Source organism: Carcharodon carcharias, chromosome 4 (genome assembly GCF_017639515.1).
Source record: "Carcharodon carcharias isolate sCarCar2 chromosome 4, sCarCar2.pri, whole genome shotgun sequence".
Lineage (NCBI taxonomy): Eukaryota > Metazoa > Chordata > Chondrichthyes > Lamniformes > Lamnidae > Carcharodon > Carcharodon carcharias.
This window is the reverse complement of record NC_054470.1, coordinates 204,571,827-204,585,786: the sequence shown is the minus strand read 5'-3', so window position 1 is coordinate 204,585,786 and position 13,960 is coordinate 204,571,827. Positions and strand designations below refer to the sequence as shown.

General features: G+C 43.2%; 1 protein-coding gene across 7 annotated transcripts in view; it reads right to left on the bottom strand.

Moving 5' to 3' along the window:
* The window catches only part of LOC121276953 (nipped-B-like protein), a 554,475-nt gene that overhangs the window by 148,680 nt on the left and 391,835 nt on the right, over positions 1-13,960 (bottom strand). For all 7 annotated transcript variants that reach the window (XM_041185678.1, XM_041185679.1, XM_041185683.1 and 4 more), the window contains one exon: positions 13,816-13,914. In XM_041185678.1, coding sequence (XP_041041612.1) covers positions 13,816-13,914 — 99 coding nt within the window. The remainder of the gene's footprint in view (positions 1-13,815; positions 13,915-13,960) is intronic.

Below are 13,960 nucleotides of genomic sequence, written 5' to 3'. Positions count from 1 at the left end.
TTTAGTGCAAAGGACACAGACATGAACAGGCAACTGGTTTAGTCATTTATCACCAGATCTGGCTGTACCACATAAAGTACTACCAAGTTCTGCTCTCATCTGTTAAAATGGCTCACTACATTCCAGGGCGATCCTGGAATGCAAAGATAACCCTCAGCTTCTTTTCTCTATTTCAAGCCCTCTTTTTAATCCTCTCTCTTCACACAATAAGTGTAAACCCAGCTCATGGACTTCTTTATCATTAAGATTGAAACCATTCAATAAGCTGCCACTTCCCTCTGTTCACTCTGCCAAACTTACCCTAAAGTTCCTTCTTGCCCTAGCCCTGAACTTGCATCTTTCTCTCCCATCTTCCTATATGCCCTCTCTAGCTGTTCTTGTCAATGTGACCCAACTCCCTCTCCATTGACCCTACTCCCGTGAAACTATGGACCACACAAAACTTCCCTTCCGGGTCTCCATGTTAGTTGATATCATTAATGCTCGTCTCTCATTGGGTACTGCACCTCTCTCCTTTAAATCTGGCATATTCGAAATAGACCAGCACTTGGCCCCACTGTCTTTGAAAATGATCATTCCATCTTCAACTTCTGTCTCCTTTCCAAAACACTTGAACATACTGTTATCTCCCAAATCTGAGCCCATCTTTTTGGAACTTCATGTTTGAATCCTTCCAATCTGATTTCCAACCCCTGTCACAGTACTGTGATTGTTCTTATCAAAGTCGCAAACACCACTCCATTTGACTGTGACCAAGGGAAATTATTCCACCTTGTCCAATATGCAGCCTTTAACATGCTTGACACACTATCCTCCTCCAAAACCTCTCCACTCTTTACTAGCTGGGTGGAACTGCATTTGTTTGGTTTAATTCTTATTTATTGAATCACAGTCAGAGAATCACTTGCAATGGTTTCTCTCCATGCTTCTGCAGTTATGTCTGGTGTCCCCCAAGTATCTATCCTTGGCTCTCTTTATTTCTCATTTACATGCTGCCCCTTAGCACCATCATCTGAAAACAAAACATCAATTTTCACATGTATGCTGATGACACCAGCTCTACCTGAAAACAGCTCTTTCAACTCCTCCACTGTTGCTAAAATGTCAGTCTGCCTGTCCAACATCCAGTACTAGTTGAGCAGAAATTTCTCTTAATTAAATATTGGAAACATCAAAGCCATTGTCTTCAGGCCCCATTACAAACCTAGTTCTCTAGTTACTGACTCCATCCCCTCTCCCTGGCAATTGCCTGAAGCTAAACAGGACTATTTGCAATCTTGGTGTCATTTTTGATAATGAGATAAGCTTCCAAACACATGTCCACAAAACTAAGGCTGCCTATTTCCACCTCCATTACAACATGGGTGTATGGGGATGTCTGAGAGGGAAAGCATCTCTATGAAGGAGAAACTCATTACATTCTTCACGGTAGGCCACCATTCGTTGGTTCTCACCAGCACAGTTGTTAAATATGGTTCCAATTAGTTGTCTACATGTGACAGCAACCACAGCTCAGCAAACCATTTCGAAAAGCAGGTGAACCAGGGGAGGGTAGCCAGTGCACACCCCATCAATCAGTTAGGATTTGCCTATCCTATCATGTGAAATCTTTGTCAGAATGAATGGCAGAGTTCATCAATACTTCAAAGGCCATAAGGGTGACTAAGCAAAGCATTGTGGAGCACTAGGAGTTTGGCACTCAAAGGTACGAAAGGACACCGAGTATCATCTCTAGCTATTTGACTTTGTCTTGCCACTGGGCTCAGATAGAACCATTGAAAGGTTATAGCACAGAAAGAAACCATTCAGCCCTTCGTGTTTGCCCATTTTAATTCCACCTCCCAGCACCTGGTCCATAGCCTTGCAGGTTACAGCACTTTGGTGCCTCTAGCACCAAACCAGGCAGTAAACTCCAAACACCCATTACCCTCTGGGTGAAGAAGTTTTTTCTCACATCCCCTCTAATCCTTCTACCAATCATGTTAAATCTGTGTCCCCTGGTAATTGACCACTCGGCTAGGGGAAACAGGGCATACCTGTCTACTTTATCCAGGCCCCTCATAATCTTGTACCCTCAATCAGGTCACCCCTCAGCCTCATCAGTTCCAAGAAAAACAACCCCAGCCTTTCCCATCTTTCCTCATAGTTGCAATTTTTAAGCCCCGGCAATATCCTTGTAAATCTTTTATGCGAAGTTGAATAAATGCTTTGCAGCAGTCTTCACAGTAGAAGATACTAATAGCATTCCAAAAATACTAAATAATCAAGGGGCAAGAGGTGGGGAGGAAATAAATACAGTAACTATCACTAGGGAAAAAGTACTAGGGAAATTAATGGGGTTAAAGGCTGATAAGTCCCCTTGACCTTATGGGCTGCATCCTAGGATATTAAAGTACCTACACAAATATTGGATGCACTGATAGTAATCTTCCAAGAATCCTTAGATTCTGGAAAAGTCCCAGAAAATCGGAAAGATGCCAATGTAGCGCCCTTATTCAAAAGGGGAGACAAAAAAAAAGGCCCTTTTTCCAGAAAGCATTTGACAAGGTACTGCACATAGGCTATTTAATCATGGTGTTGGGAGTAGTATATTAGCATGGATAGAGGATTGGCTAACTAATAGAAGGCAGAGAGTTGGGATACGGGGGTGGGGGGGGAGGTGGCATTTTCAGGATGGCAAACTGTAACTAGTGGAGTGTCACAGGGGTCAGTGCTGGGGCCTCAATTATTTACAATATATATTAATGACTTAAATGAGGGAAGTGAATGTACTATCGCCAAGTTTAAATAGGTGGGAAGGCAAGCGGTGAGGATGACACAAAGAGTCTACAGAGGGATATCGACAGATTAAGTGAGTGGGCAAAAACTTGGCAGATGGAATATAATGTGGGAAAATGTTAGATCATACATTTTGGCAGGAAGAAGAGAGGAGCTGAATATTATTTAAATGGAGAAAGACTGCAGAAAGCTGCAGCACAGAGGGATTTGGGAGTCCTCGTGCATGAATCCCAAAAAGCTAACATACAATTCAGCAGGTAATAAGGAAGACAAATGGAATGTTGGCCTTTATTTCAAAGGGAATGGACTATAAAAATAGGGACGTTTTGCTAAAACTGTACAAGGCACTAGTTAGACCACACCTAGAATACTGTGAATAGTTTTGGTCCCCTTATCTAAGGAAAGATATACTGGCATTGGAGGCAGTCCAGAGAAAGTTCACTAGGTTGATCCCAGGGATGGAGGGATTTTCTTATGAGGAGAAGTTGGGCCTGTACTCATTAGAGTTTAGAAGAATGGGAGGCGACCTTATTGAAACATAAAAGAATCTTAGGGGGCTTGACAGGGTAGATGCTGAGAGGTTGCTTCCCCTTGTGGGAGGCTCTAGGACCAGAGGGCATAATCTCAGAGCAAGGGGTCACCCATTTAAAACAGAGATGAGGAGGAGTTTCTTCTCTCAGAGGGTAGTGAATCTGTGGAATTTACCGCAGAGGCTGGGTTGTTTTAATGTATTCAATTTGTAGATTATAAAATGTAGACAGATTTTTAATTAGTAAGAGAATCAAGGGTTATGGGGAAAAGGCAGGAAAGTCGAGTTGAGAATTATCAGATCGGCCATGATCTCATTGAATGGCGGAGCAGATTCAATGGGCCGAAAGGCCTACTTCTGCTCCTACATCTTATGGTCTCCTCTGTACTTTCTTCAGGGCAATTATGTCCTTCCTGTAATGTGGCGACCAGAACTGTACACAAAATTCCAGCTGTGACCTAACCAGCATTTTATACAGTTCCATTGTTTCATCCCTGCTTTTGTATTCTATATCTCGTCCAATAATGGAAAGTATTCCATATGCTTTCTTCACCACCTGATCCACCCATCCTGCCAGCTTCAGGGATCTGTGGACATGCACTCCAAGGTCTCTCACTTCCTGTACCCTTCTCAATGTTCTCCCATTTAACGTGTACTCCCTTGCTTTGTTTGCCATCCCCAAATACATTACCTCACACTTCTCTGGATTGAATTCCATCTACCACTATTCCGCTCACTCAACCAAACCATTGATATAATTCTGGAGACAACAGCTATTCCCTTCACTATCAGCTACACAGCCAATTTGTGTGTCATCTCCAAATTTTCCAATCATGCCATCCACATTTAAGTCCAAATCATTAATACATACAACAAGCAGCAAGAGACTCTGTAGAACACCACTGGAAACTGTTTTCTATTCACAAAAACATCCATCAACCATTACCTGTTGTTCCCTGTCACTGAGCCAATTTTGGATCCAACTCGCCACCTTCCCCTGTATCCCACGGGCTTTTACTTTCCTGACCAGTCTGCCATATGGGATCTTGTCAAATGCCTTACTAAAATCCATGTAGACAACATCCACTGCACTACCCTGATCACTTCTCCTTGTTACTTTCTCAAAAAATTCAATTAACGTCGTATGACACGACCTTCCCTCAACAAACCATGCTGACCCTGATTAATCCATTTCTTTCTAAGAGACAGTTTATCCCGAGTCTCAGAATTGATTCCAATAATTTGCCCACCACAGAAGTCAGACTGACTGGCCTATAATTATTTGGTTTATCCCTTGCACCCCTTTTAAATAATGGTACAACGTTTGCAGACCTCCAATCCTCAGGTACCTCGCCTGTATCTTGAGAGGATTGGAAAACAATCTTCAGAGCATCTGCTGTTTCCTCCATAGCTTCCTTTAACAGCCTGGGATGCAATCCCAGATGTGCCTAGAGGAGAGTGAGGTCAACACAGCACAACTCTGCCTCACTACAATCTACTTCACATGTAAGTCATCACATAATCTACCGATTCATCACCTTACAGCCTTCAAATCCTGTGGTGATCAAGCAGCAACAAAGCAGCAGCTGAGGATACATTAGAAGCTGTAGTCGCAACCCCGCATAGAGACGGCTCAAGCCATAGGGACAGGTTCCACAGGATTGAAGCAGTAGACTTCAAACTGAATGGCCATCTTCAGAATCCCACTGCCCGCCTCCATGGCATGAGGAGTGGGCTAGAAAAGATGCCCTAAACATTGTCTGCTTCAGCTACCCTAGCCAGTTTAGTGGGGCTGATGGAGATCCCATTATAGCAGTTGAAGAAGTATAAAGACAAAGGTAACGCCACTTACCACTGGTACGCAGCATACGCAAACACTCATGGACCATGTGAGGAAAGCATTGTGAAGCAGGAATAGGGTTTGCTAATCAAGTCCAATCTAGTCCTCAAACTTGTTAGTCTCCCAAAAGTCACAAGTCACCAACTCATGGTCTTGCGACTTTTCCTCACAAGGGCAAGCCATGCAACCACTGTTATTGTTTATGCACCTACAATGACAAATGCTGAAGAGGTGGAAGATAAACTTTATGAGAAGCTAGAATACCTGACTGCTGCAGTGCCAAGATCAGACAAACTCATCATTGTTGGCGATTTTAACACCAGAGTTGGCACAGACCAATATCCCTGGGAAGGAGTTATAGGGAAAAATGGAGTTGGTAACAGCAGTAATGGGCTTCTTTTGAAGATGTGCAGAGCATGACCTCATTACCAGCTCTGTATTCTGTCTGGCAAACCTGGATGCAATCTTACTCTAAGCAATTGACCCCATTATTGTCAGAAGGATGGACAGGCAGGATTGTCAGGGTGACATGATGCAGATTGCTGGACTGACCACAGACTCATAATTCAATATCCATATTCAGCCAATAGGTGCCCCCAGGAACAACTCAAAATGGATACTGCAAAACTTCTCAGAAGGTCTTAATTTTGTCTTTCACAGAGTAAAGGATGACTGGGCAGCCTTCAGAAACCTGGTGCCGCTATTGCCCCAGAACTTCTGAGACCCATCACTTGTAAGTATCAGAACTGACTTGATGAAAACAATGATGAAATTCAAACTCAGATGATAAATACTGTCGCCTTGGAGCTGCTTTCAACAACGTCCATAAAATCATCCAAAGCTTAGAGAGATGCAGGATCACTGACTGAGCAAAAATGCAGAAGAAATACAATGATACGCAGACCAAAATAATATTAAACTCTTCTATGACGCTCTGAAGACAATCTACGGTCTGCGGGTTTCCGGAAACTCTCCTTGGCACTGACAGAAACACACTGATAACTGACAAGACTATAATTCTGGAGAGATGGGCAGAGCATTTTAACAATGCTCTGAACCAGCCCTCAACAATCAATGATGAGGTGATTGCCCACTTGCCCCAGATTGAAATCAACATGTCACTAACTGACACCACAATAAGGTTAGATCATGGAAACAACAAGTCTCCTGTCAAGTGACAAGATACCAGGATTGGGTGCAATTGCTGGTGAACTAGACAAGACAGGAGGCACGATATTCACTGACAATCTCACCCAACTATTCGAGATAACATGGAACCAGGAAACAATTGCTCAGGAATTCAATGATATATCAATTGCCCACCTTTATTAAAGGAAGGGGAACCGTTGAGCTTACGACAACCATCGAGAAATCTCCGTCTTGTGCTTTGCTGTGAAACTGTCCTTCTAAACCACCTGACAATGCAATTTCAGAGAAAGGGTGTGGTACAGCTGACAGTGTTTTCTTCATGTCAGCTCCAAGTAAAATGTCAAGAGCAGACTGCAACTTGTATTCAACATCTGTTGATCCAACTAAAGCCTTCAACACAGTTAGCTACGAGGGCCTATGGAAGACCATGACCAGGATTTTCCCGTAGGCAATTTGGGAGCGGGGCCCGCTCACCAACAGAAAAATGACACAGGATGGTGTCGGAAGGAACCCCCAATGTCATCCTGGTCCCTTTAAGTTTTCAGGAAGGCGGGTGGACCGCGAAATCAGCGGTCCGCCCGCTGACCTGTCAATGGCCAATTAAGGCCATTGACAGGCTAATTAAGATTGTTAAAGAACCTGGCCGTCCAACCTTAAGGCTGGTGGGCAGGCCAGAAGCCCCAGTGAGCTTCTGGCGGGATGAAGTTTCATGTTCCTTTTTAAAAACTTTAATAAATGTAATGTGATATTTATTAACATGTCCCATCTCGTGTGACATTGTCACATGAGGGGGACATGTTAATAATATTTTTATTTCTCTATTTTTTAACTTTTGTACACTGTCAATAATCTCCCTGAGACAGTACTTTGTCTCAGGGAGCTGTGCACTTAATTGGTCGGCCTACTCAAAATGGCGGCGGGCACCGTTTTGGTGGCAGAGGTCGGCTGTCCACCCACCACTGAGCTGGTAGGGCCCACACGCCCACCAAGGGCAAAATTCTGCCCCATGGGAAGATTTGGCTGTCAAAAAAAATTCATGATGATACAGGAATTCCAAGATGGCATATTTGCTCATGTCCTGGACAGTGGAGAGATTTTCGACAGCTTCCCAGTCATAAATAGAGTGAAACAGAACTGTGTGTTGGCTCCTACCCTCTTTAACATCATGTTCCCTGCCATGCTTTCTGAAGCAAAAGTGGCACCACATTAGATATTGTTCTTGACATTTTGCCTGAGCTGATATGCAGAAAACACTGTTAACTGTGCCACACTCTTTCTTTGAAGTTGCTTTGACACTCTGGTAGGAGCTGCTGTTTGAGATGTATTGGAAAGTGTTTCCATGTAATCTCAAATAGTTGGGTGAGACTGTCAGTGAATATCATGCCTCCTGTCTTAAAATAAAAACAAAAAATGCTTGAAAAACTCAGCAGGTGTGGCAGCACCTGTCTCCTGTCTTGTCTAGTTTGCCAGGTATTACATCCGATTCTGGTACCTTGCCGCTTGACAGGAGACTGATTGCTTTCATGATCACAGCTTTGTTGTGGTTAGTGACATGTTGACCTCAATCTGGGGCAAGTGGGCAATTGCCTCATCATTGATCGTCGAGGGCTGGTTCAGAGCATTGTTAAAATGCTCTGCCCATCTCTCCAGAATTATAGTCTCGTTAGTAATCAGTGTGGTTCTATCAGTGCCAAGGAGAGTTTCCGGAAACCTGCAGACCATAGATTGTCTTCAGAGCATCATAGAAGAGTTTAGTGTTATTTTGGTCTGCGTATGACTACAATTCTTCTGCCTTTTTGCTTGGTCATTGATGTTGAAGAGAGTGGAGATGAGATGGGAAAAACATATTGCCAAAATGACTGATGAGCACTTGCCAAAAAGGTTCTTCCACTGCAAGCTAAATCTAGAAGAGGAAAGTTCATATGAAGGCCAGAAAAAGTGTTAAGGACACCTTGTAGGTCTAATTGTAGTTTCAAAATTGCCCAAGAATCTCTCACAGGATCACTCTACAGGTCTCATCAGCAAAGGCACCATCACCTATGAACTGAAATGAGGTGCACTGGCCAACAGGGAACATGAGCTTTGTTAATGCAGAGCCACAAGCACCTCTTCTTCACCAAAAATACACATGAATCGAATATGCAACAGATCTTTTTGTGCTCAAATTGGACTGATTCGCCATCTCCAAACATCACACCTCAAACTCAGTGAATTCTAGCTGACGTGATGGACAATTGCAACCATGAAGGACAAACATGATGACATCACCCGACTTTGGCCCTGCCACAGATAATCTGCCTCTAGATTTGACTATTTTAATGCACTCCTAGTTGGCCTATTGCATCCTACCCACCAGAGACTCGATGTCATCCAAAACACTGCTGTTATCAAATAGATAAGAAAAGATGTATAATGCTGCAAAGATTAGTGGTAGGCCATAAGATTGAGAACATTTTAGAAACCAGCAAAGGATGACTGAAAAAAAAAAAAAATAAATTAGGGTATGAGAGAAAACTAGCAAGAAATATAAAAAGACAGTAAAAGTTTCTGCAAGTATATAAAGAAAGAGAGTAACTAATGTGCGTGTAGTCCCCAAGAGGGTGAGACTGAGGAATTAATAATTGGAAACAAGGAAATCGCAGAGGCTTTGAACAAATTTTTTTGTAACTGTCTTCACAGTAGAAGACACAAAAAGCATCCCAAAAATAGTGGAAAAGCAAGAGGCAAAAGGGACGGAGGAACTTAAATCAATCACCATTGCTAGAGAAAAAGGAGGAGGAAAATTAACAGGAAAATTAATGAAACTAAAGGCTGACAAGTCCCCTGGACATGATGGCCTGCATCCTAGGGTCTTAAAGGAAGTGGCTGCAGAGGATGTGGATGCAGTAGTTGTAATCTTCCAAAATTCTCTCAAGTCTGCAAAGCTCCCAGCCGTTTGGAAAGCCACAAATATAACACCTCTTTTCAAGAAAGGAGGGGGCGGGGAGGAGACAGAAAGCAGGAAACCAATTAGCCTAATGTGTCATTGGGAAAATGCTAAAGTCTGTCATTAAGGAGGTAGGAGCAGGATAAAGAACAAAGAAAAGTACAGCACAGGAACAGGCCCTTCGGCCTTCCAAGCCTACGCCGATCATATTGCCTGTCAAACTAAAACATTTTGCACTCTCAGGGTCCGTATCCCTCTATTCCCATCTTATTCATGTATTTGTCGACCCGCCTCTTAAACACCACTATCGTACCTGCTTCCACCACCTCCTCTGGTAGCGAATTCCAGACACTCACTACCCTCTGCATAAAAAACTTGCCCCACACATCTTCTCTAAAGTTTTCTCCTCTCATCTTAAATCTATGTCCCCTAGTAATTGACTCTTCCACCCTGGGAAAAAGCTTCTGACCATCAACTCTGTCTATGCTACTTATAATTTTGTAAACTTCTATCAAGTCGCCCCTCAATCTCCGTCGCTCTAGTGAGAACAATCCGAGTTTCTCCAACCTCTCCTCATAGCTAATAACCTCCAGACCAGGCAGCATCCTGGTAAACCTAAAACAAAAACAGAATTATCTGGAAAAACTCAGCAGGTCTGGCAGCATCGGTGGAGAAGAAGAGTTGACGTTTCGAGTCCTCATGACCCTTCAGCAGAACTGATTGAATATTAGAGGAGGGGTGAAACTTCCCTCCTCTAATATTCAGTCAGTTTTGCTGAAGGGTCATGAGGACTCGAAACGTCAACTCTTTTCTTCTCCACCGATGCTGCCAGACCTGCTGAGTTTTTCCAGGTAATTCTGTTTTTGTTTTGGATTTCCAGCATCCACAGTTTTTTGTTTTTATCCTGGTAAACCTCCTCTGCACCCTCTCCAACATCTCCATATCCTTCTGGTAATGTGGTGACCAGAATTGTACGCAATATTCCAAGTGTGGCCTAACCAAGGTTCTATGCAGCTGCAGCATGACTCCCCAACTTTTATACTCAATATCCCTGCCGATGAAGGCAAGTATGCCATATGCTTCCTGACTACCTTATCCACCTGCGTTGCCACTTTCAGTGACCTGTGGACCTGTCACCCAGATCCCTCTATCGATGCACTTAAGGGTTCTGCCATTTACTGTTTAATTCCTGCCTATATAAGACCTTCCAAAATGCATTACCTCGCATTTGTCCGGATTAAACTCCATCTGCCATTTCTCCACCCAAGTCTCCAACCGATCTATATCCCATTCTATCCTTTGACAATCCTCTTCACTATCTGCAACTCCTCCAACCTTAGTGTCGTCTGCAAACTTACTAATTAGCCCAGTTACATTTTCCTCCAATCATTTAGAAAATCATAATGTAATCAGGCAGAGTCAAACCTCAGAGTTAAGGATGTAAGAAGCAAGGTGGATGAAAGGGTACCAATAGATGCAGTGTATTTGGATTTCTCCACATAAAAGATTACTACACAAGATAAGGGCTCATGGTGTTGGGGACAATATATTGGTATGGAGAAAGGATCGGCTACCTAACAGGAAACAAGGCTGGGATAAATGGGACATTTTCAGGTTGGCAAACTGTAATTAGAGGGTTGCCATGGGGATCAATGCCTGGGCCTCAACTATTTATGATCTATATTAATGGCTTAGATGAAGGGACCTACTGTATTGTAGCCAATACAAAGAAAGACAGGTTTCAAAGCTAGTTGTGAGAAGGAGACAGCTTGCAAAGGGGTATAGATAGGTTTACTGAGCGGGCAAAAATTTGGCAGATGGAGTATAATGTGGGAAAGTGTAAGGATGTCAACTTTGGCAGGAAGAACAGAAAAGCAGTATATTATTTAAATGAAGGAGGACTACAGGTCCTTGTACATGAATCACAAAAAGTTAACAAGCAGGTACAGCAAGAAATTAAGAAGACAAATGGAATTTTGGCTTTTATTGCAAAGGGGGTGCAATATAAAAGTGGGGAAATTTTGCTTCAGCTATGCGGGTCATTGTTGAGATCACACCTAGAGAACTGTGTACTGTTTTGGTCTCCTTACTTAAGGAAGGATATGCCTGTATTGAAAATGGTTCCAAGAAGGCTGACTAGGCTGATTCCTGAGATGTATAGGTCATCTTATGAGGAAAGGTTGAGCAGGTTGGGTCACTGGAGTTTAGAAAATGACAGGTAATCTTGTTGAAACATACAAGATTCCAAGTGGCTTGACATATTAGACGCTGAGAGGGTTTTTCCCCTTGTGGGGGAATCTAGAATCAGGGAACACAGTTTCAAAGTAAGGAGTATCCCAATTAAGACAAAGATGAGGAGGAATTTCTTCTCTCAGAAGGTCATTAGTCTTTGGAATTCTCTTCCCCAGGGAGCAGTGAATGCTGGGTGATTGAATACATTCAAGGCTGACTTAGACAGATTTTTGATCAACAAGGGAGTCAAGAGTTATGGGGGCTGATAGGGAAGTGGAGTTAAGGCCACAATCAGATCAGCCATGATCTTACTGAAGGGGGGAGAAGGCTCAAGGAGTCATAGAGATCTACAGCACAGAAAAAGGCCCTTCAAGTCTGCACTGGTCAAACAAGTACCTAACAATTCTAATCCCATTTTCCAGCACTAGGCCCATAGCCTTGTATCCCATGGCATTGCAAGTGCACACCCAAAAACTTCTTAAATGGGAGGGTTTCTGCCTCTACCACCCTCTCAGGCATGAGTTCCAGATTCCCACCACCCTCTGGGTGAAAAAATTCTTCCTCGCATCCCCTCTAAACCTCCTGCCCCTTACCTTAAATCTATGCCCCCTGGTTATTGATCCCTCCACCAAGGGAAAAAGTTCCTTCCTGTCTACCCTATCTATGCCCCTCATAATTTTATACACCTCAATCATGTCCCCCCTCAATCTCCTCTGCTCTAAGGAAAGTAACCCCAATCTATCCAATCTCTCCTCATAACTAAAACTCTCCAGCCCAGGCAACATTCTGGTAAATCTCCTCTGCGCTCTCTCAAGTACAATCACATCCATCCTATAATGCGGATTCCAGAACAGCACGCAATGCTCTAGCCATGGTCTAACCAGCATTTTATACAGTTACAGCATAACCTCCCTGCTCTTATATTCTATGCTTCAAATAATAAAAGCAAGTATCCATATGCCTTCTTAACCACCTTATCTACCTGTCCCACTACCTTAAGGGACCGGTGGACATGCACACCAAGGTCCCTCTGATCCTCGGTACTTCCCAGGGTCCTACAACTTATCGTGTATTCCCGTGCCTTGTTTGTCCTGCCCACGTGCATCACCTCACACTTATCGGATTAAATCCCATTTGCCACTGATCATCCCATCTGACCAGCCCGTCTATATACTCCTGCAATCTAAAGCTATCCTCCTCACTATTTACCACCCCACCAATTTTCGTGTCATCCACGAACCTACCGATTGACCCTCCTAACATTCAAGTCTAAATCATTTATACATACCACAAACAGCAAAGGACCCAACACCGATCCCTGTGGAACCCCACTAGACACAGGCACCCAGTCACAAAAACACCCATCGACCATCACCCTCTACTTCCTGCCACTCAGCCAATTCTGGATACAATTTGTCAAATTGCCTTGGATCCCATGGGCTCTTACCTTCATTATCAGTCTTCCATACGGGACCTTATCAAAAGCCTTGAAATCAAAATAGACTACGTCAAAAGCATTGCCCTCATCTACACACCTGACCACCTCTTCAAAAAATTCAATCAAATTGGTCAAACATGACCTCCCCTTAACAAAACCATGCTGACTGTCCTTGATTAATCCCTGCCTTTCCAAGTGTAGATTAGTTTTGTCCCTCAGAATTGCTTCCAATAGCTTCCCCACCACTGAGGTTGGGTTGACTGGTCTGTAGTTCCATTAGTCGAATGACCTACTTCTATTTATCTTATGATTTTATGCCCCTGCCCTTACTCGCATTAACTCCCATTCATACATCACCCCTGTGCTCATTGAGCTACATTAGCTCCCATTTAAGCATTGTCTTGATTGTAAAACTACCGATCTTGTTTTTAGATACCTCCCTATCTCTGCAATCTTCCCCATCCCCACAATCTTCAAGAGATATCTGCGTTCATTTAGTTCTGACCACTTGAGCATCTCTGACTTTAATTGCACCATCAATGGATGCTATGCCGTTTGCTCTGGCCCCTAAGCTCCGGAATTTCCTCCCTGATCCTCCCCATCTCTCTTCTTCCCTTTCCTCCTTTAAGGTACTCCTTTATAAAACACTACTTTGGCTGCCTTATGTGACTTGGTGTCAAATGTTGCTTTACAATGTGGCCATGAAGCCCCTTGGAATGTTTTATTCCATTTAAGGCTATATAAATAGAAAGCTGCTGATGTTTAATTTCAGGAAGTAGCTTCCTGATTTTCTAGGTATCATGCTGGAATGTTTGCTTGAATTTACATTGGAGATTTAAAACACATCATACCAGTTTCTCGAAGATGCTCTCAGAAACACAACTATACATTGGAAATGTCTGTACAAGGAAAATAAACTTTACCCTTGCAAGAATGCTGGGATCCACAGCAACTACCTCGGATAGACACTTCATGGCCTTTGTTCGTACAGCGATCGCACTTTCTCCTAGTACACGTAGAATCTGTAAATCATCAGTCCAATACACAGCATCAGTAACTTCAGGAACA